General features: G+C 32.4%; 1 protein-coding gene across 1 annotated transcript; it reads left to right on the top strand.

Annotated features, from left to right (window-relative positions):
• The first annotated feature begins 466 nt into the window (after positions 1 to 466).
• Positions 467 to 17,946, top strand: LOC106472553 (homeobox protein DLX-6-like). The gene is made up of 3 exons (XM_013933206.2): positions 467 to 925; positions 3,965 to 4,146; positions 16,711 to 17,946. Exons 1-3 carry the CDS (start codon positions 592 to 594, stop codon positions 17,110 to 17,112), a joined length of 918 nt encoding a protein of 305 aa, XP_013788660.1. The 5' UTR covers positions 467 to 591; the 3' UTR covers positions 17,113 to 17,946.
• Positions 17,947 to 25,285: the final 7,339 nt, after the last annotated feature.

The raw sequence follows: 25,285 nt of genomic DNA, 5'->3' as shown, positions 1-25,285 counted from the left end.
GTTTAGAGTAGATCACTCCACACGCGAGGTGATAGTAAGGAATTAAGCTCGTATTTATTTCATGACGTCAAGTTGAACCGCCAACACATTTAAGCGCGTACGAGTGATGACCGCTACGGTATGGTCATTGTGTTGAATACCTGACTGTCAGGTGGTAAAAAAATATGATTTCATCAGAAGCCGGTGGGCGTATTTGTCTCCTTTCTCAGGTGTTTCGAGGGAGGGGGAGGAAGGGTCATCTTTGTCGAGCGGATCATTTATACCCTCAGGCATAATACAGGGATGAAGGCGGAGCTTCCTCTGAACAAGTCAGGTATCAGGCTTATCCAGGGGACAGAAAAGAGCGTCCGTCGTAGGCCGCGTTTTCTTTCACGACCAATCAGTAAGTAAGAAAGAGGAATGGAGGTGGAGCTGCAGTGCTGCTATCAATATTCATGCAAGTAGTGTTGAGGCAAAAGCTGGTAGTTTTAAGTAGTTGTTCGTTAGCAACGGGAAGACCACATCGTGCTTCCCTACATCTTTTCTTGGTTACGTTCCACACAAACCGCCATCACGTTAAACTTCACGGAATTCTCGACCCCCTACCCGAACATGACGGGTACGGTGGATGGCCTTGATCAGGACGTGGCTAATAAGTCTGTTTTCATGGAATTACAGCAGCAAGGGCTGACCGCCATGCAACACCATGCCCAGCCCTACCAGATACGGTCCTCGTATCCTAGCCATCAGGCGCCGCAGCACGATGCGGCCTTCCCCGGCAGCCAACATGCTAGGTCGCTGGGCGCTTACCAATTCGCCATGAACAACAATCCTCTGAACAGTGGTCTTCACAACACTTACACCCATCCGAGCCATCACTACCTGGGGTCCTACCCGCCGAACGTAACAAGCTGTGGTCCTCCATGTCCTCCATCACCCAGAGACGGTAAGATAATTAATTCTGGGTCTTCTCATATATCGCTTCTTATAAACGTGTGTCATAGACACTAAAGGTATAACGAAATAAATACTTTTAAACAGTAGAATAGATTGTATCATTATTGTATTTGTTTATAGGCAATGGTTTATGTTATATTATTTAACAGTTAATTAACATTGCTCTAATTAACAAAAAATGAAACTTTGTTAATTTTTGGTTTCAAAATCATGTAAATAATCTCACACGTGACTAGATCCACTGAAATAAGCAGTTATTATAGGCTTAGCGTCCATCATTGTTGTTTTTCTATCAAAATTACATATATATTATGGCTGTATGATAGTTATTTTACCCTTTCTATTCTTCAATTATGATACATAAAGAACTAAAGAGGCGAGCTTCATTTTCAATTACGTTAGGCTTAATTACTTATAAATGTTTTGGATAATTGTCACAGAGTGAAAGTGTAGGTGTACACACTTCAAGGAACTTGTATAACCCGAGGTTTTTAAGAAACGAAACAAATCTGAGAATGTGATCGTCTAACAGAAGTTAAGCCTAACAACCTTTTGAATATCAAACTTATCTATATTAATATGTATTGTTTTAGACGGCCAATGTACGATACAGTGAAAACAAGCATATTCTTGTGTAAATGTAATAAGATTTCACTAAATACAAATATATAACCAAGTACATGAATTTAGAAAAAAAAAGAGGTAAAACGTTATCCTTCTTTGAAATCTTCTACATAGAGATATGTGATCAAATATTATTTTTGTTTTTGTTTTCGTTCTGTCATATTCACCATACCATGAGTTTGTAGCTTAGCAAAGAGAATAAATAAATAAACTCGTCAGCTGGAAGATTGTTATACGCCAGAAAATACTCAATCACGATTCAATGTCTGACTCTACTCAATGTAAACATAAAATTGTCAAACTATACATATTTAAGGTTAAAAAGAAAGGAAGAATATGACTAAAATATGAAATATCTGATTTTTTTATGGATTTTGCTGCCACAAGAGTAACAGTAAATAATTAGAAAAGGAAAAATATGAATGAGTGTGACGAAATGAAATATATTTACATTTTATTTCTTTTATTATAGGACAGATAAAATCAAGACAAAAAATCACAAAAATATCTTTTTGAATGAAATATAGTTATAGAACACTGATCAATGACCAAGAAATAGAATTGTGAAAGTAGGAAGAACGGTGTGAACGATTGGTCATTGTCAACAGAAGATTTTACTTGATACAGTGTAACAAAAGAAGAATGACTGTTTTACTTATAAAAGTGAAGTGTTGAGTATTGTGGGAAATAGGAGTGAATGAATGGAACAGATTACAATGTTAAAGGTGGATTGTATCATAAGATGAACTTATAAAAAATTTGCTTGGAAGCGTACATTTTGTAATATAATTAACAAATGATCTTTAGTGAATTGTAATAGAAAAGACTGGATTTACAAGGATGGGATTTAGTTGATTAATAATCAATATTGTAGTTATTGGAAAAAATGGATGTGCAAGAGTGTGAGAGGGCGAAGAGATATAAAACATACTAGCTCTAGGAAGGAAGGAATGTGGAAGTCTGTGGTAGAAGAAAGAGATGTACACTTGGTAGCTTTACGAAGTAATAAATCAAATGTTATGGAAACAATGAAGTATGCATAACGTTATAATTATAGAAAGAAACATATTTTGCGATAGAATAACTAAGTGAAACAATTGGTATGTTAGTTTGTGACAGGATGGATATCTGTAGACTGTTATAACTATAGATGGAAATGGATTTACAGGGTTGTGGTAGAATGAAATACTGTGTAAAGTGGTAGAAAGAATAGGATGTATAGTGTATAATAGAACTATTAGTTAATCCAAGGAATGACTATTAGAAGAATCCTCATTGAACAACAGTCCAGTCTAACAGAGCAATAAATATCCAAGACTAAAAGTTACACATTACTGTGCAGAAACAAAACGATCTAGAAAGTAAAATTAATTTATCAACTTTTTATTCTTCAACGTTTTCGCTTTGAGTTTTCTTCAAATATCAAATACATTGCGTCAAAATATTCTAGCCAATAAAACATGGCCACTTTGTTTACAGAAAAGCCACTTTCTCTTACGAAATAACATGCATCATCCATGAGGTGTTAATATGTTTCGATGTTACAGGAAATAAATTGATAAATATCACGTTTTTTAAAGTGGGATTTTTAAAACTGAAACAATGTCTTTATCAGAAAATATAAACACCTAAAACGTTATCCTCATCAGAAAATATGAACAACAAAAACATTATCTTGATTTTTCAATCCTGTTTCGAGCAGTTCTCTAAATGGTTCAGCGGTAAGTTTAAGGTTTATAACACTAAAATGAGGATTCGATTTTTACGGTGTACATAGCGCATATCTCCTGTTCTGTAGCTCTGCGATTTTAATAAACAAAATATATGTATCGTCATAATTAGAAGAATTTTCTTAGTAAGGTTATCACGCAAAAACTTGATTGTGTTACGTGAAGAAGAAGTAACAATAAACAAAATATAGTATATATATATATATATAACAACAAAATTTTAACTGGAAATTAAGTAGTTTGAAGTCAGCGTGTTAGGTGTATGAGTGTCATACAATGTTACAACAATCTACAGTTAATGCATAAGGCACAATTTATACAAAAATACTTTCCATGAGAAAAGTTTTAAAAGTAGAAAAAATACTATATAATTGTTTTACAAACCGTAGATGATTTAATATTCTTCTTTATTCTTTATAGTAACTATATTAGTTTTTTTTATTATTTTAAGAAATTAGGCATTATTAATATAACGGAAGATGGTGATAAACTATGCAAGTACTCGATTAAGCATATTGAAATTAAGTTGTATAGTCTTATATTGTTTGGTTTATGCACATTATGAATCAAACTTTGTAATAAACTTACAATAATATAAGGAAATTATTAAATAAATATTGACTACTATGTATAGTACATGTCATATTAAACGAGCATTTTTGCCATATTGATAGACAAAAAACAGTTAGAAGACTCACTACGGGTAAATGGGAAAGAAAAAAAGATGAGAAAACCCAGAACCATCTATTCCAGTCTTCAGCTGCAACAGCTCAACAGGAGGTTCCAAAGAACGCAGTATCTAGCCCTGCCAGAAAGAGCCGAACTTGCCGCATCCCTAGGCCTAACTCAGACACAGGTAGGTCTGGAGGATTACAGTTTTAGTGCCCTCATAAACAATTTAAACAGGTGCAATCAGCCTATTTAGATTTGCTGGGAAAATGGTCCATGTCCTCGACACGGTAGCCACAAATGAGTACTTTTAGCTCCCTGTTAGCGGTTTGAAGACGTCTAGGGTGCATTTTTGGTTTTCTCTTTATGTTTTCTTCAAGAAGCAGTGAAACTTTCGAACAATCTTACGGTTGTATTTGTCGTAAACAACCACTGAACTGATAAAACGTAGGGTGAGTTTTTTTCAGAGTTAAGTTAAATAGAGGACTGCGACAAACAAAATAGTCATAATTCTTTCAAAGCCTTCGACTTTCCCAGGGATTCCTGGTCGTAAAGTAATCAGTAGCAGTATTGCCTTCCTTCAGGGCTTCTTCTGGTCAGATATAGGATGGATAGTTGGGACAACAGCTTACAAAGACGAAAAACAACAACATCTAGAACAGTGAAACCATTAGTTAATGGGTTCAGATATTATGATATATTTTTTGTTTACAATAAACAAATTCTGCAGTTTTGAAAACCTGTCATTATTACTGAAAAGTAAAATCAGTTTTGATAAAAAATTATAGAAACCCTATAGCCCCTGAAGAAGAAAGGTCGCCCCCCCCCAGTGGCACAGCGGTATGTCTGCGGACTTACAACGCTAGAATCCGGGTTTCGATACCCACGGTGGGTAGAGCACAGATAGCCCATTGTGTAGCTTTGTGCTTAATTACAAACAAACAAGAAAAAGGTCCACCATTCGAAAGCGCTCGGGTCATAGGATTTTTATCGTTTTGAATCAAGACTTATTGAACCTATGTGTTTTTCAGAAATCATAAAAGTAAAATCACCTTTTCAACTTACGATGAACCGGTAATATTATCTCAGCAGAAAACTTATAAAAATCTGTTATTTTCGTATTATAACAAAAATCATGTTTTAGATTTTTAATTTCAATATTTAGTAAGGAGAATGTGATATAGTTTTTTAATTACAAGCAAGAAGAAAGAGAAAACATTCATCAGTAATTATTTAGGCCCTTCTTTTGACTCGTATTTCGATTCACGCTAAAATACGGTATGGCATATTGTTTTCGCAAAGATGTGTTTCATATTACATCCTATTAGTTTAGAAACAGTTGTACCATCGGAAAGTTTTTTCTTCTTTTTAAAATGTTTTTTTTTTATCTTTACAAAAGCTATTCAAATATTGGATTTTCTTCACTACTCAGAAACAGCTGTCGTTATCTGATAGTGTAAAACTAATGGATGGATAGTTGGGACAACATTTTAAATATAAAGAAAAAACAAGAACAAAAAAAAACGACACCTAGAATACATTGCTGGTTGTGTTTTTTTTTGGGGGGGATTTTCTTGCAAATTTACACAAGAGCTATCTCTGCGCATAATAGCCGTTCCTAATTTTGGATAGACTAGATGAAAGGAAGCTAGTCCACATCACTTGCCGCCAACTTTTGGGCTACTCTATTCTGGACGAATAGTAGGATTTAACCGTCACTCTCATAGCGCAATCAAGACTTAAATGTGTGAATGTGTTATGGGATTCGAAGCATGAACCCTTGGACTCACAGGCCGGGCACGCTAAGCACTGTGTCACGCCAAGCTCTTGATAGACGAATCATTATTTGTAGAGTCTACTAGATACTGGGTTCCGATATGTGAATTTTTTATTACAATAAACGAATTCTATAGTGTCAATGAATCTGCTTTTAACTCGGTAACGACTAACAACTAGTCTTAGGAATAAATTTATATGATCTAGAGGCATGTATATGTTACGTGGGTCTTAGCACTTCCACTGCTTTGTCGTAATATGAGAGTTTTCGTTTTTTTTCATTACTAAAGACACTGTAGACCGTATTGTTCTATCTGCCACAGTCTCTGAACTGTGCTTGTCCTAATTGTATTTAGTTCTGAATGGTCACAGTTATTCAAGCATCACCACTGAGCCTTTTCAGTTACTGGAGAGAGCCAATGGTACGGCGACCACTTATTACCACTGCTAAGAATAACCTTGTGTTTAAGAAAAACTGGGGAATTTTCCAGGCCACTGAAGTATACTTATAACGTTACATTTCTGTATAGAAATGACATATAAAACCAGGTCTTAATGAGCCACGTGTGAAATACTCGTTTGCGGAATTTGATACTAAAAGATAGCTTATATACTACAACTTGTGCATGTTAACATACATTTTTTAGAATATCGACTTTAGTAGTGCCTTTGTTAGAAGGTGCGTATACTGAAATGGTAACATTCAAAACTAGCATAGATAATAATTTAACAAATATTTAATCCGTGTTTTTAACAGGGTGTTTAATCTTTGTTCGTATAGAGTTCATAACATTGTGTTTAAGTGTTTAATCCCTGTTTATAAAATGGTGTTTAATCTGTGTTTTAAGATGATGTTCAATCCGTGTTCCTAATATGGTGTTTAATTCGTGTACCTAACATAATGTTTTTAGATGTTTCTAAAATGGTGTCCAAGTAAAACCCCCCGAGATATGATACGATGCTCAGTTAAAAAATTGCTTAGAGCCAAACTTTAAAAAAAAATCGAAGTTCCAAGAATAAACGCAAAATGTAATACCTATTATTATCTTATAGTTACACCTTTATTTATTCACTGAGTTAACTTCTCTTCATATATTTTGTTTTTCACATCTTCATTTTTCGGAGATAGTAATTTTCAACCTTTTAAGCTGGCGTAGTCGTCAAGGTCATAAAAAAGCTGAAAAAATTGTCTAAGTCTATTAAAAGGAAAGGCCATGGAATATGATAGCGTCTGAAAAGTTTATCAAAGTTTACTCATGGAACAGATGGATAAAGAAGTAATCTTTTAGCTAGTAAGATAATTTGGTGAAACAAATCTACTGCATTCTAATTTTTATCTAAGCCTATTACATATATACATATACTTTCCAACTTAATATTTGCTATTATTTAAGATCTTTAAGCCTTACAACACGCTATCTAATTCCCAGTAATAATAATGCCACAATGATCCAACAGATTTTAAAGATAAGTTAATCTCGATGCCAAGGCGTTACAAAATTTGTTATGACCGAATTAGCCATTTTCTGCCTGAAGTTCAAAAGCGAATTTATCTTTAAAATTGTTCAGAAGCCTTACGTTATTTTCTTAAACAGTGTCATTTTTTTTCTTTTCAGTTATTTTCTATGTAAAACATTGGCGGCACTTCTTGGTACAAATATTATTAATTATCTTAAACTAATGCAAAATATTTTTTTAAACAATTGTCGATCTTTAAACATTAAAGAATACAAGATATTTACAAATAATAATAATAAAAAACATTAGGCTTACAAACTAAAGCACTCTTGGTATTGTTCGTACATAACCGCGTCCGAAGACTGTGAGTTGGCGTTCAGCTGCTCGCGACGCACGCAATCTGTTCCCCTGGGCAACATTCTATCAATGGTTGCTGAATTATTAAACTGACAGAGAAGAAATCCGACGCGACAATAAATAAAGCAAACTTGATTGGTCTGTAACCACAGATTATATGAAATATTTCGTCTTGGCTGAGCGAAAAAAACGACTGAAGAATAAGGCATACCTTACTAAAGAACAAATCCACTTTAGATGCTAGATTTTAGTAGGGATTTATTTATATGTCTATGCTTGTAAGAAAGATTGAATTTTATTTATTAATCTGTTTGTTTATTTAGGTACGGAGTTAAAACACTCACTGGTTTAAATTTTGGTTTTGTAGTTTATACATGTACTGTTATCCATCCTAACTTGCTGTAGTGAGTTGAAGTGGAACTTATGTTTGGATATATATATTGGAATTCATGATATAAAAGCAAGCAAACAAAATTAGAACAATACTACAGTTTGGAGAGAAAGTCCAGAATTCTGTTGACTCTAAATGAGTTTCACTTTACCAGTTACTAGAATCTTCTGAATGTTTGGTTGCTGACTATCATAAAACTCAAGATGATCAAGAAATTGGATGAGGATTTAAGAATGATTAATTATAAGCTAAAAACCGTTTTAAGTCAACGGAATTCAATGCACCCTATTTCTCCTAAAACTGTAAACTCGTTATATTTTGATTAAATATGTTTAATGAGGTTTAGTTTACTGGAGTGAGTTGGAGAGATAAGTTGTATATCTTACATTACACACATCTTAAGACTATGGGTTGGAGAGGTAGTTTAAGCATATATTGTTTTACACATCTTACGAAAGTAGGCTATAAATTTAGTTTATACATATACTTTTACACTTAGCTTATATAGTCACCTAGGAGACAGATTCTTTGTATATATATATATATTATTATAATGTATTTTTGGTTTTATAAAAATAATGGTTATCGCTTACTATTAGAGAATGTGAGAAGGAACACACCAATAACTTTAAACACACCAATAACTAATCTCTTCCAAATTAAGAGCTGTAAGATTAGTTTTGATACGGATCTATGGTGAAAGACTATTTATATTTTGGTAAAGATTATTTTGATGATTATAATATATTATTGACGTCTCTACTTATGACAGTTTAGTATTCTACTAACTAGTATTAGGACAAGGGTCGATCGATCAGACACAGTGTGATTCACATGGCATAAAGTCAGACTACGTTGTTTATTAATACTTCTTCGTTTCAAATAAGAACTCATATCTATGATACTTGTATCAGTTGGAAAGAAGGCTTATTCTTCTTTATCTTCATTATTTGCAAGACGGACTGAACTATTTTTTAGTATATTTACGAATACTACATATTCAGAAAGTGCTTCAATTAAGATTAATTTTTCAGAAACGAAATATTTAAAAAGACTTTTCTGGAAAACCAATATGAAAGTCACAATAAAGCAGCTTTATATTATCAACATGACAATGTTGATATATAACGAGACACCAAGAATACATTGTAGTTTTCTCCAAGAAAATCTTTTTTTAAAACTCTTGTTTGTTTGTTGATATTTTACTTTAGTTTTTAGAACTATAGCGCAGAGCAACATAAAAGTTAACTGGGAATATAAGTTTTTGCGGCAACGGATTGCAAACCACGAATCTTCGGATTCACAGAAGGGGCACGTTAATCACTAGGCAACGCCCAGCTCGTTAAACTATGTCTAGACATTAAAGTTATGACAAAACTTTATCTGAACAACAGAATAATTGTAATCTAATTTGTGGCATCTTGGTACCATTTCTAAGTTTCCCTGACTATAGCAGCAGAATGATAATTTGAACAGGACATCATATAGTAACTTCTCATCTTTCGCTGGATAACCGAATAATGTTAATCTCATTTCTTTCCTTTCAAGTTTCCCTGATTATAACAGTAAAATGATAATTTCAAGAGGTCTTTGTATAGTAACTTCACATCTTCTGCCAGATAGCAAAACAATGTTAGTTCATATAGTAATTTCCAAGCTAAAGTCATATTTTCATTGGGTTAGAAAAACTGTGTAACTCTGACTGTATTATAAAAGTCTAATCATATTTTTCAATGAAGGGTAAAGTACTATGAACATTTACTGGGATGGTTTAATTTCCTGAATAACAGTAAAATGTCAGTTTTAGCCAGTACTTTTACAGGATGTTTCTCTGACCATCATAAGATATTTACATCGTAGGTTTCAAAGTACACCTTATTCTTTCTGAAAATTTAAACACGTTTAATACCTATCGTGACGTCACGACTCTCAATAAACAGTGAAACAATTTTTACAAAGTCACATGACACTTATTTCAGAAGAACATATAGTATTAGTGCGAAAACGTTGCAACAATTTTTACAAAGTCACATGACAGTTATTTCAAAAGAACATATAGTATTAGTGCGAAAACGTTGCAACAATTTTTTAAATCTTAAAATAAAATAAAAACGCCGAAATTTTGTATGAAATTGCTGTGAAGTTGCATGTTACTAGATTGATGTTTTAGCGTTGGATGAACGCCGTATACTTGTTTCATATCGAACAACATCAGCTAAAGGTTCTTGTTGAAAATACTCTTATAATGTTGAAAGTATACATATCCATATGTATTAGTTGTTTATAACTTTAGTTTCACTTGATGATGTTTTCAGTGTTCATTTAAAGCATAATGAACTTAGAGAAACATTATTTGTTGTTCTGGTATTTTACATGTTAGAAATAACAAAAACTAGTCATAGGTCCTTTTATGTATCAAAAGACAGACAATAAAAAAATCAAATATATCATTAAAAACCTTTGGGCAATTTTGGGCAGACGAGTCTGTCCATGAACGGAAAAAAAATGATGATTAAGTCTGTATAACGTACATCCGGACTGCGCACGATGTTAGCTGTGCCTGAACCACCTGCCGTTGGGCTCAGAGCCAACATAGTCTATACTACAGCTGGCTTTGCTTAATGAAACCTCCTGCTACTCTGTTGTTTGACTATTTAGTGAGGAAATTATTTCTTTTCACAACAATTCGAAACAACAACGTTGCCATTTTCTGCATTACCGCTCGCTTTTCCACACATAGGACTCACTCTCCACCAGACAAAGGTACTGACTGGTTTATCAGATTTTTCTGTGGGTTGTAAAAATTTTCTTTCCAATAGTTTTGAGTACATTCTTATTGCTCTTCCTGCAGGCGAGTTGTATTAAGATATATATTGTATTTATTAATTACTTACGATACATTTATAAACAGTACTTTAACTTTGGTTCAGCTTTTCTCTGCTCCAATTGGGATAACAACCTAGACTTTTAGGTTAAGATAAAATTAGTTAAAATTTCATTATTCTTTGTTATTTTTGTAGAATAGAAACTTGTAGCATCACTGCCTCCTTAAAAAGTTGTTTTCAGTTTATCCCTCACCACTGCGTGACTCGCTAGGTTCTAGTCGATCTTGCTAGCCTTTTCCCTGGATCCGTACCCACTCCATGAACCTACTGGTTTCAGGCGATTGTTCCAGTAGCTTTATGTACGTGCACTTCTATCTGCTCTGCGTACTTTTGATCAGAATTCTGAGCATTTTCCCGCCTTTCCGCTAGAAAAATCGTCATCTTTTTTCATTACGTTCAGACCGGTTTAACTTATTAAATTTGAGATATTTTTTTCATTACGTTCAGACCGGTTTAATTTATTAAATTTGAAAATATTTTCGTTTCTTGTTTCTAGAGAAGAATCATCGAATATTAATCACTATTCTTATAGAATTGTCACTTGTTTACGTATTTCTGTTTTTCTATAATTTTTAAATCTTTTTACATAGTGGCATTTATGGCCAGAGAAACTGGCCATATCTTTTCACATAACCCGTGTTTCATGTGTTCAGTTCTTTATGTAAATTATGACCCTGGTTCTCAGCCAGTAAAAGTACTTATTGGACAACTTTTTGCATGTTAGCAGAGGGAAAACCAGATTTTTCCACAAGTAAAGTCACTCAGAAAAATTCTTTGTGTTAAAACCTTTGACTTCAAGCCGAAAGGTTGTAAGAAAAGGCCAGTTATTATTAAGCAGTTTTCAGCTATCAAACATAATGGCATAAGAAAAAATAAAATAAAACAAACTACACAAATAATTGTAATATTTAAAATTACTGCTAGTTATAGGTTTTGTTTTGTAGAGGCAGAAATATCATTTTAAAGTATATATTACATTTTGACAATGATTGAAGCAACCCACATGAACTGACAGATATATTAGTCTGTTGTTAGAGCCTCAAAGAAGTGTCAGTCTCGTTTATATGAAAACAAACTATACTATTTTAGTGTGCGACCTGTATTTTAACGTAACTACGTATTTTTCCTTAGAAATGTGATTTCGATTCTTACATTGATAAGTTCGGTTTCTTTGTTTTGAATTTCGAGGTCTACCTGCGTTAGTCGTCCCTAATTTAACAGTGTTAGACTAGAGGAAAGACAGCTAGTGAACACCACTCACCGCCAACTCTTGGGCTGCTCTTTTAGTAACGAATAGTGGGATTTGCCGCAACATTATAACGCCCCCACGTCTGAAAGAGCGAGCATGTTCGGTGACAAAGATTCGAACCCACGACCCTCAGATTGCGAATCGAGTGCCTTAACCATCAAGCCATGCCGGGTCTACGGTGACAAACAGAAGCTATGTTCATATTTCGATAGACATTAGGTAGTTACCATGCCATGCCGGGCTTACAGTGATAAACAGAAGCTATGTTCATATATCGATAAACAATAGGTAGTTACCAAGCCATGCCGGGCTTACAGTGATAAACATAAGCTATGTTCATATTTCGATAGACATTAGGTAGTTACCAAGCCATGCCGGGCTTACAGTGATAAACAGAAGCTATGTTCATATATCGATAAACATTAGGTAGTTACAAAGCCATGCTCGGTCTACAGTGATAAACATAAGCTATGTTCCTATATCGATAGACATTAAGTAGACAGCTTTTGAAAAAACTATTCTGTCGTTTTAATAACTACGAGATAGTACATTCAAGATTTCATACTTTCAAATAGTTACAATATTTAGTCAGAATGTGATCCCATCTTGACTAGAACTACTTAGTGTTGATTACATGAAATCCTGACTAGAACTACTTATTGTTGATTACATGAAATCCTGACTAGAACTACTTATTGTTGATTACATGAAATCCTGACTAGAACTACTTATTGTTGATTACATGAAATCCTGACTAGAACTACTTATTCTTGTTTACTTGGAATTCTGAATAAAAATAGTTATTGTTGTCTACTTGGCATTCTGACTAAAACAATTTTTTTCTATTTTGGTAGAATTCTGAATGTTTGTTTTTCATGTAATCAAAAACAGACATTTTGGAACTCCACGAGAATAGAAATAATCACGTTTAGTGAGAATCCAAGGAAACAACAATAACAATTTTACAGTTACATTTTTCATAAGACATTACTATTAGGCCTATTACGTTTTCGAACACTAAATTCTTAATGTAGTCCCTTAGGGATTTTCAAGAATTAGAAGAGTGAATGATAATTAGTATTCTGACCACACTATATTTGTCATATCCATTGCCAACGACGCCTTTTGCTCAATCCAGAGCTCTTCAGGCCAGCAGGGATACATACAACAAACACAGCAGTGGTCGGAACACTATTTATATAAGCCATTTGATACAATAACAGTTTTGTTATTAAGATCGTATGTGAACGCCAGTGTATAGGTAGGATGTCGAAAGGACAGAAATACGAGTGCTTCAGTATTTTTATTTGTTTCGTATGTTAGTAAGAAGTGGTTTCTCTTTATGTGAATTAGTCGTGTAGTTTATATTTTTTACCTTTATCTTAAAACAGCACAAACAGTTTAATTCTTAAGGTTAATCTAACTGACCAATGGAGAACTTTTGAGTAAAATGGTGACTTCCTTGGACTTTCAGGATTATGCTTTGATTAATTATTTTTAACGCTGTTTGTATTATACAGTTATAATTAGTTTGTATTCTATACAGCTTCAAATTTCTTGTCTGTATTTCTCAAAGGTTATTGTATACATCAATGTTGGTATATTTTGTTTAAAGACATTCACATGAATGGTTCCATCTAGCTATAGCGTGTCCTAAACAGCAAGCAAATACATGTTTCACTGTAGCTAATTGTATGATTGCTATATCTCAAAGCATATCTCAATATGTGTGTATGTTTGAACTGAATCTGCTTTGATTTAGAAAACCAGCACTTAATAGTTAATAGTAATGAAAATGTTTAAGTGAACACCTAAAAAAACAAAGCTTTAATGAAATGAATCTAAAGCATATAAGAACGATGTTTTCTTGTTTTAGTTGTTTAATTATTCACCTTTGTTCATCATAGTTCGTGCTCTTGGATTTATTTAGAATTATCTCGAATACGCTCGCAGTTGTATGATGTTTGTTTGTTTTCATGCTCTAGCTTTTAAAAGCAACCAACATGAAGCACTCAGAATTAAAGGTTTTCTGAAAAATAACAGCCTTCGTCAACTCTGTCTTTACGAAAACGTTTTACAATCATTTGACTGTTCATTTCAATGATGATTTTTGTCTCATAATTATAGTTCTGTTTGTAACTAGCTGTATGACATACAGATAAGTTGATCTGTCGATCTATACGTATAAAACATATAGATATTTTAGTAATAAATCACAACTGTACGAAGACATTGTTAAAAGCAACAATAACTACCTTTATATGTATTCTTAAGTTCTGCAGAATGTATAGTACTAGAACTCGTCAGTTGGGCTTGGTCGGGAGTCGAAATATTCTCTGAAACGTTATTTATATACGCAGTATAATACTTTAAAAGTTAATATTTAAAAGTCAGCTTTTGGAAAAGAACAACGTTAACTAACGTGATTTTTGTATTATCTTCTAATAGTTACTAGAATCACATCTTATTCAATAGCATTGTTTGGTTGCAACCGTACGGCATGTTGCTATAAAAAACTGTTAATAAATAGATTAATCACTATATATATTCATTGTTAAAGCAAACAGTTGCAACATTGTTGTATATCAGTGACACAGTTAACCTTTTTCATTAGCTTAAGTAACTTATCTGGACGTATAATTACAAGAATGAATTAGTAACATCAATCCTGCATATTCTTGGAATTCCTATATAAATATAGTATTACTGTATGAGTAAAACATATTAAGACGGTGGAGTGTACATATAATATACACTCCACCGTCTTATACTTTCAATTTGCCCTCGTCCAGGGTTACTGTCGAGTGATAGAGTTTACCGAAATCGGTCTAAAAGTGGTAAATCCAATAGTAGATTGTACTTCAGTTTTATTTTTGGTAAAGTTAACCTTCGTTTAGATGAGGTATCGAAGATGTTGTTCTTAATAAATGTTTACAATATTGTGACATTTTATGAGCATATTACAGGCAGAGTGAGTGCTGGTGTTGATAAAAGAGGTTATTTGAATGTTTATTTAACAGCATTTTAAAGCCAAAAAGCTCATATTATTGCATAGCAATTTTTACAAGCATGTGACAGAAGAAAAATATGCAGGTATTTAAACATGTAACACTAATTTTGTGATCTGTAGTTCGTGTTAGAAAATTGAAACATAGTGTAAACTGTTACTGATTATATATCACAGTAATTTTCACTCCAGTGTGTGCGAACAGTATAACTCGAAAAGTTTAATGAACAATTAACCGTATTTTTGTGATTGCAGCAAAAAGGTTTAACCCTTTTGTTATAATCGCAGCGAATTATAGGACTTTCAAAACGGTCAAAACTCGAGAACAAATTGAGATAGCAAGTTTATCTTTGCATCTACACATAAATTTTCGAAGGCTAGGTATTTTTTTTTTGGTGTATAATTTATAACTGTATAACAGAAAACATGATGTGGCAGAGGTTTGCCTTCAATGATTGCCTTCCTGGTCGCAAATAAATAGCCCGTCGACGGTAATAACAGTCGTAAAGCTGCAGATATATGTTTTAATGAATTTTGCTTAATGATCAAATATCCTCACGTTTTGAGTTCCAAGTTAGACATATAACAGTTTTATTATGTTAAAATACAAATCAGTTGTACTATTACTGTAAGATATCGGTTCGTGCTTATGGTATTATCTTCAAGCACTTAGAACGAGGCTGTGTCATGAATAATATTGGTTTTACTTCTTCAACTTAGTCGTAAAGCTATTGCATTGTTCAAACTTTTTATATCATGGCTTAGTTGACAAATGTTAACAAAGATGTAATAATACTTTCAGGAAATAATAAGTTATGCGTTCTGGCGTTAAATTTAAAACGGAACAGTATTATAACTACACGTGAATGACTTGTCCAGGTAATGATTTATTTATCAAAAGATGAAATAATGCCAGTTGGCTTATTGCCACAGTAATGACCTAAAATAGTTATGCAGGTAGCGTTACCGGTATGACTTTCTTTTGTTTGTTTAGTTAAGGCTTATAGAGAGTAACCAACATAGTCTCTACTTTCTAATATTGATATGTAAATTACGTGAAAATATACCAACATTTCAGCACCTTCTCTGCATCTGTATATATACATGTACAAGTACTTAGATCATTAGCGAAGCGGCGTCAGTGGAAAAATACTAATAGTATAGAAAGCTTTGCTATTTATTGTTTTAACTGTGGTTTATGAGTAAATTAAACTCCTTTGTCAACCGAAATCCTTCAAGGACAGGGACAATCCCGCTAGTCGACATACCAAATTAACCTAATTACCTCGCTATTCTTTCCACGCATCTGATTAAATACATGTGATTGGCGACTACTAAATTATATAAGTTGTTGCCAAATCTGAAGTTCTATTCATCAATTTTTATCGGAATTTACTGCAATTTTTTGTTGTTGATTCTTATTTGAAATAGCAGAAAAAAATAACTGCTATTTCCATAGTGTTAGGCTAAAATTTTTATATAATGCTAGTTTTATATTTTTATTTTCGAAACGACTACGTCTTCTGTGATTATGTTTTAGGTATAATTAGCAAAATTACTTATTAAGGGGTACTTATCGCATATGAAATTTATTTTTTCTATTAATTAAGATTTTTTTTCTTTTTCAGGTCAAAATCTGGTTTCAAAATAAAAGGTCCAAGTGCAAAAAAATGTTGAAAGCCCAGCAACAAGCAACGGGCCAACAACCAGGCCAGGGACATCAACCACAGCATCCCAACCAGCCCCCAGTACTGCCACCTCCTAATCCCGCCATCACACCACAGACTCCGACGGAGCCACCAGATACACACAGTCCAGGAAGCGCCGGGCAACCAGGTCTGCTGCCCCCTAATAGCAGTAGTCCGGCGGTTAGCAGCCTAGCGGCGGTCAGCCCGCCCGCCATGAGTCCACCGATCAGCTCGTGGGACATAAACCCTGGCAAGCCGGTCATGAGTCTAACCAATAACTATATGCCTCAATACTGGTACCATCAAGCTGAGCCTAGTGTGAACCACCAAATTCTCACCTAATTCTGATGATGTTATTTTTTCCAGCACGTGTAGCCGGCCCTTCTTCTCGGCTAAGGCCGTGAGTCCGTGGCTTTCGGTATTCAGGTCGTAGACAAGTTGCCGCCCCCGCTAACAGGCCTCGGGGATATAGGGCCAACATAATATCCAAAGATCAATTATTGTGTATATTAATGTCTTCTGTAATATCTCCTCGTGTTAAAGGGAGCTCAGATTCCCGGTCCTCTGCTCTGGTCGCTGTTCTCCAGACTGTCTGGTTTTGTACATAGGGTTCAGTCCACCACGAGACGGGAGATGGCTTGCGACCTATGTACATAGCGTGCCCTTTTGTAGAACAGCCCTTGTTTATTTTAAGGACTCAGTTGATTGTACCTAGCGGTCTTATATGTAAACTTCTTCAATTTATTTTATTTATGGACAGGTGTGTTAATGACCAGAAAGTAAACTATTGCTTGCTGTCCGTTAGGTTTGTTGTACAATAATATAAGCTAGAAAGGCTGTGGGGTTGAAAGTGCCAGTGTCCTGGCGAGTTAAATTTAAATCAAATAAAAGACTGTCTCAGAAACCAAATGTTCAAACCATTATGATTTTGGCGTGAATAAAATTAATGGAAAACTGAAAAAACTACGACCCTCAGGTAGTCTTTATCAACCAGTACCATACTCAACATCTTTCCTGTGATTAGAGTCTGTAATATTATCCTGCCACCATATTAAGTCTATTGTCTAAGTAATGTTTTTTTTTTTCATATCAACGTTTCATTCACGAGAGCATCCATTCGGGATATTTGTGTATATTTTACAGGGCTCGTCAATAAACCATCTTTCACAAAAAATGGCCTTCGTTTCCTTCTATACTTTTACCTAACTTTAAAAGTAATACTCATAAAAACTTCTTAAAATGAAGGCTATATTTTACTGATAAAAGAATCTTAAGGTCAAAAGAAAAGTAAGCAAAGAAATATAATTATTGAATTAATATTTATAATTGTTTCGATACTATAAATGAACTGTTGACTGAGAAAATAAGATCGTATTAGTTTAATGATAGTTATTTTAAGTGATTGATAATATTACAAGGATATTGTAGTTTTTAAATTGAACATAGTAATTTTTAATTATAATCGTTTTAAAGCTTACAATTTTAACAAATCACTTCAGTTTCACAACTTATTTGTTGGATATAATCAATTTTAGCGTAGAAATTTTGCTATCTCACAGTGTTCAAATATATTTTATTTGTAACTTTACATGTACTAAAATGTTATGGTTATCCAACTTGGATAACTGTTGATTTTTTCAACATTGTTGCAATTGCTCAATTTATGTTATATGCTCTGTTTTAGGTATTGTTCCACAGGTTAGGATTTCGTCTCATCTTTCACGTATTATTCTCTTCATATTGCACAGGCGTAACTTACATCGTGGGGGACATACCCTCCATAATTTTCAGTTAAAGGGAGATGTTCCCCACGAGTTTCAGCAACATTGCCATTGAGTCATAGGGCGTGTTCTTGCAGAGTGTGTATATCAGCTTATCCCATAATGTCTTCAGTATGTATTACAGATTTCATAACTAAACTTTCAAGAAATGTTTCGATAACACTAGTTTATAATTACGCGTGTTTTGCTTCTGATAGCGCTTTTATTTCGATGAAATACTTGAAAACTTACAAAAGTAAAATATATTCTCTCTAACAATGTACTTATAGATTAGGTAAAAATGGTCATTAAAGTATATTGTTTACACAACATATTTAGGAAAGATTGGTAGTATTTCAATGTGACAACATTCTGATCTAGATTCTTTAGTTGTGATATAAATTTCATATATCATTATATTCTATAGTTTTATTTCTGTTATATATTTTTTTTAGATTTATATTTTCACTGCGATCAAACATTACTTTAATTAAGCTAAACATTGTTGAGCCTATCTCCACATTCATCTTACTAATGAAGAAAAAATCTAATTTTATCACTCATTTTAGGTCTATTGATTTATAAAGCTTTGCCACATTTCAGCGTTTAAACCTTATCTTTTAAAGTGTTATACCGTATATAATATGCTCTTTCACTATGGCTTAACGAGTTATATTCTACATATAATAAATTAGTATACGGTTAGCAAGCAAAGAAAAAGAATAATACTGGTTGTTTAAAAATGTGTATTTTATTGTCGAAACCCAAACTGAAAGGTTACATAGGAACGATACACAAATATTTTACAATTCTTTTTAAAGTAGGAAAACAAAACTAGAAAAACTTAAAACGCGAATAAAATATTGTTCAAAATTAAATTAAGGAAACAAAAGGCAAATTGTATGTTTAGTTTTAACATTTAAGAAGTTTTAATCAACTGATATAACGACGTTTGTCTTTCCTCATTCTAAATTGTATATTATATTTCAAGGATTCTTATAAAGTTTAATATAAGGATAGATTATTTTGAATTATTCAAAATTAAACAATGTCATTTGAATATCAAGCGTTAAAGAATGTAAATAGGAAAATTTTAAAATTTCAAAATCCATTTATTTGCAATGAAAATAACTTAACTTGCAGAAAAAACTACATCTCGATTTTCTTGTAATTTTTTGATATCTCAATAACGTAAGTTACATGAATTTTTAATCCTGTAAACGAACAAATTAAATTAAATTAGGATAAAACAACACATATATGTAATGCGTGCACACAGAGCAATGACGTTGACGATCTTTATATTTTACAGTTTAGTATTTTTTTTTAGAAACTAATCTACATAGACCAGTAGCAAGTTACTGGTACTGTGGCATACAGAGAAAGATGCTTGACACTGTACTTATTTGACTGTACTGTAGCAGATTGTTATTTTGTAAATAAATATAGAACAAAATGTAAACTAAGATTTGATAAAAAGGCTATGTAGATATATTCACCTATACTTTTATAAATTACACTGCGTGACTTCAATACATAAAGAAAAATAGCAGTTAATAGCTTCAACACATACCTTGCTTCAGGCTCTTTCAATTTCAGGATTTCGGCTATACTGTGGTATAATGCTGGTAAGGAACCCATAACTTTACTCGACAAGTTGACAGTAAAGTTGTTTGTGTGTATCTCTCTTCTTCTTTTTCATCTAAACTCCTTTTTGAAATATGGAACAAATGAAACTTTGCCACTATGAACGTCTCTCTCTCCTACAGTGGTTATATAGATTCATATAACCTCGTGTTTGGCTATTGTTTACATAACAATACTGAATGATTCTGTAAAGATCATGATCATCGGTAGTGAAAAGCCAAATAATCAAGTCGTGATCATCTATGTTTCCTGATCTTATAACCCGTCGAATTTCAATTTCCGACTGAATATAACATAGAAGAAAAGTTAAGGGAGAATCTGACAAAAAATTTCAACTAAATGAATGTCTTAGAACTTACTTATATCAAATAAGCTACAACATACAATTCATTAGAAAGTGTTAATAGTGTAAACCGATCTAGTGAACTCCGACAGTAATTAAAATTAAATTGTTCCATGTTTACTGCAGGAATCTGCGAAATACGGCATGTGCATGGGACCTGACACTGCCTGGTGGTTAGGGCGTTCAAGTGAGGTCGTTATAATGTGATAATCAAACCCACAATTAGTTATAATTAGTTATAACTTTTAGCGCAAACAGCCCGATCTTGAGTAGCTTTGTGTGAAATTCAACCAACAAACAAACGGTGCGAATTGAAATACTGACTTTAAACACATAAAATTCTAAACGTTCCTGAAGATCGTTACTAAAGTATTAATAGCCAAATTGTGATGTAAATTATTAATTAAAACAAACTTCAATTATTTTCTTAACACATCAATTAACTAGCGAAAAAGCGTTATCCCTGAAACATGTTTCTTATGCATTTGTCCGATCCTTCGAATATAAACGTCATTTAACTTAACCATCAATTCTAAATGCATGTTCGATAACAAAGCAAATAGTATAGAAAAAAAAACTCTAACGTCGTGCATTTGTAATATTGAATTTAACTGATAAAGCATACCGCCAAAGTACATTTCAGTTCACTAAGATATTCTATATAGAAAAATAGTCTCCTTTCATGTATTACAACAATAGATATATCTGTTATACATGTAACATATGAACTGAATCTCAGCTTGTTGTTCAGTAACTAATTATTTTCTGTTACTTATTTTTAATTATATATTTAATATATATAGCACACGCATAACCTTCACACTAAAGTCATGAAAACAAAATTAACTGTATTTGGATTATATTGGCATGAAACAACATTAAAATATTCTACCAAACAATCTGAGGTTAATTGGAAAATAGTATTTAGGAAACTCGTGCATGATAAAAGTAATTCCAGTTAGTCAATAAATATATCTTTAATGTAAGATTATTTGAAAGTCAGTTAAAAATTAATCTTGGAAACGGTGTGCTTTATTAGTTAAATTCAATAATGCAAATGCACGATGTTAGAACGTTTTCTCTGCGATACGTCCTTTGTTATCGAACATACATCTAGACCGATCGATGATTAAGTTCAAATGACGTCTATATTTGGGAGGATCAGACAAACGTCACATAAATGAGAGAAAGCGGTAATATTGAATTATTGTTCTGCACCTTAGTTAAATATTCATATAATCCATATTTTCATTAGGTTCAATATATATAAAGAGAGAGATAAAACAATTCAAAAGTCTCACAGATTTAAAATATATGAATGTATGTACATTTTGTATGGGAATATTGGAAATTTTTTTCCATGTCATATAAACGTAGCACAGATTCCATTGCCTATATGTTATAAAGTATCGAAGGTAAGGTAAAGACTTGATAAATTGAAACAAACGATAATTCACGGACTTTAAAAGAAAGAGAAGACAATTTCTGCGAGAAAATTATGCCTTTAAAAAATACACTTTCAATTTCAATATTCATGTTTAATCTATTTCAATTATTTTTGAATATTTTGTTGTTGTTGTAGTTTTCTTTTTTGCTATAGTTCAAAATCTATTTGTATTAGCTACCACCCCAAAAGTATGTTTTTAATTACTTGGGGATTTATTTCGCGTTAAAAAACAAGACACAAACTTATTACTAAATTACATAACTTACCTAGTTTACCACATTGGTATTCGGGAAATGTATTTCACCATTATTGTTATTATAATTATTAACTGTGGGGCACAGCAATTTGGACATACATACTTTTATACTCATTCCAAATATATATATTAAACAGTGATAAAAGTTTAAAATGTGTTTTAGTTTTACAAATCTTGGGATTAATTTTTTCTTTCATTTCACTAATATTTTAACCCAATTTTATACACACATTCTCTGTCATTTATAAAGCACTTATTTTTAACTTTAATGTCAAAACGGAGCTTGGTCAGTAATTTTTAAATAAAAATAATATAATAATTTTGTCATATTGATTTGAGTTTGAATAATTTCAGGTCCTTAGTTTTCAAACTGAAATAACATACTTCATTGCGACAAATGATTAATACCGATATTTTTCTTATTCGGAAAGCAAATAGTAAATCGGAAAATGGATATTTGTCACGTTAGATAATTGTAGTTTAACCTGTGATAAGTAGAGTGTTGAGGTCTAATAATAGTGATGAAAATCGTACTAGATGGAGATATTTTTTCTACATTCTTCTTAGTTCAAATTAGAGACGTGTAAGAACAGCATTTTAAATACATTTTTGTCCTTTGAATGCTAGTTTTACACGCCTTTAAGAAGAATATTGATTAAGAAAAGTGTAGAAAAAAAAACATCTATAGTCTAGTGTAATTTTTATCACTATTATTAAGCCTATTGGTTTTGCTGCTTCGCCGACTCTAGCGTTTTCAATTCTAAAAGTCTTTTCTCATATTTTCAATCTTGAAATACATATATAAATCACGTTCTATCAGAATTTATATTTTCAGTATAGATTTTTTGTTTGTCAAACTTGAATTTTCTATTTCACATTCTATAAACAATATAATATTTTCTAATATATTAACATGGAAGGAATTATTTTTTTATTTATTGTTTTCTTTTAACGAAAATGTAGATTATATCTTTAATTTATTTTTATATTCATTTTAGAAAAAAACAAAGAGAAAGAAGTAAAAAAATGCGTAACGAACAACGATTGTAATCCAATTTATTTCTATTATTACATTAAAAACGTATAAACATCTTTTACTATGTAAAGGTTACTGGCCAATAAAATTAAAAGAAAAAGAGAGACAAGAAAAAGTAAAGTAAAATATGATGTGTGTTAATGATATTTTAATGCCTTAGAATAACATAAATAACTGAATGTTTCTCTTCAGAACCATATAATGACTGCCAAACATTTATGGCAACAATAATAATTCAGTGTATTTTTCTTAACTTAATATTTATTTGAAATAATGATCAGTAACAAATGTTTCGTTAACATACTAAACATAAATTGAGTGCACATTTGAGCCTGCTTGCAACCGACCATCAGTAAATGATATTACGTCGGGTAAACGATAAAAATGAGTGTGTCAGCAAAGCCTAACCTTGAATGAACTTTACTCAATTTCACCATGCGAAACATACATGTGATAACTTGTATCTATGTTGGATGTTGTAACTGACATCATAGCTTAGTACACGAGTGCTTTGGCGTTTAATATTTGTTGGATTGAAGAGTCTCGGTAGCTTAGCCTTTGATGGGTAGATTGAAACACTTGATTATTTGGTCTCCAACCATTTATTGAGTTCGTGGTTAGTATAAGGCTACCACGTAAAAAACAAACAGGCAACAACAACAACAACAACAAAAAAAAAAAACGTACACACGTTGTACGATTCCCCATCTTGCAAAGTGCTCCTTAAAAGACTGAAAAACCTGTCAACGTGAAATTTAACATACAATTAGCGAGGATAAGTTGGGTTTATTACTCAACATTTGATTCAACTTGTCTTAAAATGATTGCCCACCATTTTAAAGGATATATAAAGATTACATAAAGAATAAATTAACATATCTATACTAACAAAATGTAGCATTTAATTTTAGGCAACGTATTAGGCATAACATTCAATTTTAAAACACTTAGAGCATTTTTATTGTTAGATTTGTTTTAACTACGCCACTTTAAAAGATCAAGCATACACAACAGTTTACCGCAGACTTACCTTTATGATCATAAACAAAAACACCAGGTTCTAATGCTATTAAGATAAGACATAAGCTTGATTAAAAGTGCATTTAATCAAATAGGTGATGGAGTTTGACCTCTTGTTAATAAGTCTACCAATTAGAAATGGTTCGTTATAATTCCCAGAGAATGTAATGATGTAGTAGTTACCAGTGATTGTAGGGACCGTACTTTCAGTTTCAACGAAGTACAGTATCATATTTCCAGCGATGTGTGTGTTGGAGAAAAGAAATAAAACGTGAAATGCTATGATGAAAGCAAACTATGAATAAATACATTGTTAAAGTAATTATATTTATCGCCAGAACTTTATGAAAGTTTATACTGTTATAAAAACTAAACTTTTTCACATTACTCTATTTTCACTTACGTTTTTACAAACAGAGTTATTTTACTTGCTTTCATGAAATGCTTAATTTCAGTAGATTTAGTATATTGTTGAGGATTTTGCGCTTACAGGTATTATTTAGATTTACCTGTATTGTTGGAGATTTTGCACTTACAGGTATTATTTAGATTTACCTGTATTGTTGGAGATTTCGTTTCCTGAAAACAACTATGTTTAAGTATCACTCATAGGAAATTACGCGTATTGGTTGTCGAAAGATGTTGTAAGTTAAACAACCAAGGAGTTAACTACATATATAAATATATATTCATATATATATATATATACTATTGTGGATACAACGTTTCGGGCAATGCCCTTCTTCAGGTACAGTGATTATAGTGAAGCGTTTTTTTCTTATTTCCATTATGCACAGTGTTCGGGGTTACGGGGTAAAATACTACTAAGCTATCATTAGACGGTTGTATGGCATATTTTCTTTTTTACTAACGTTGTGTTTGTAGTTTTAAATGTAACCAGAAAAACTCTAAAGCGATAGCAGGAGGAATGATAGTAACCAAAATGACACGGAGAAAGCATCAGTGTAACGAGTGTTTGGAAATCAGACTCAAATACGGTAATAAT

Source organism: Limulus polyphemus, unplaced genomic scaffold, assembly GCF_000517525.1.
Source record: "Limulus polyphemus unplaced genomic scaffold, Limulus_polyphemus-2.1.2 Scaffold121, whole genome shotgun sequence".
In the NCBI taxonomy this organism is placed as follows: domain Eukaryota; kingdom Metazoa; phylum Arthropoda; class Merostomata; order Xiphosura; family Limulidae; genus Limulus; species Limulus polyphemus.
This window is presented reverse-complemented; position numbering and strand designations above follow the sequence as displayed.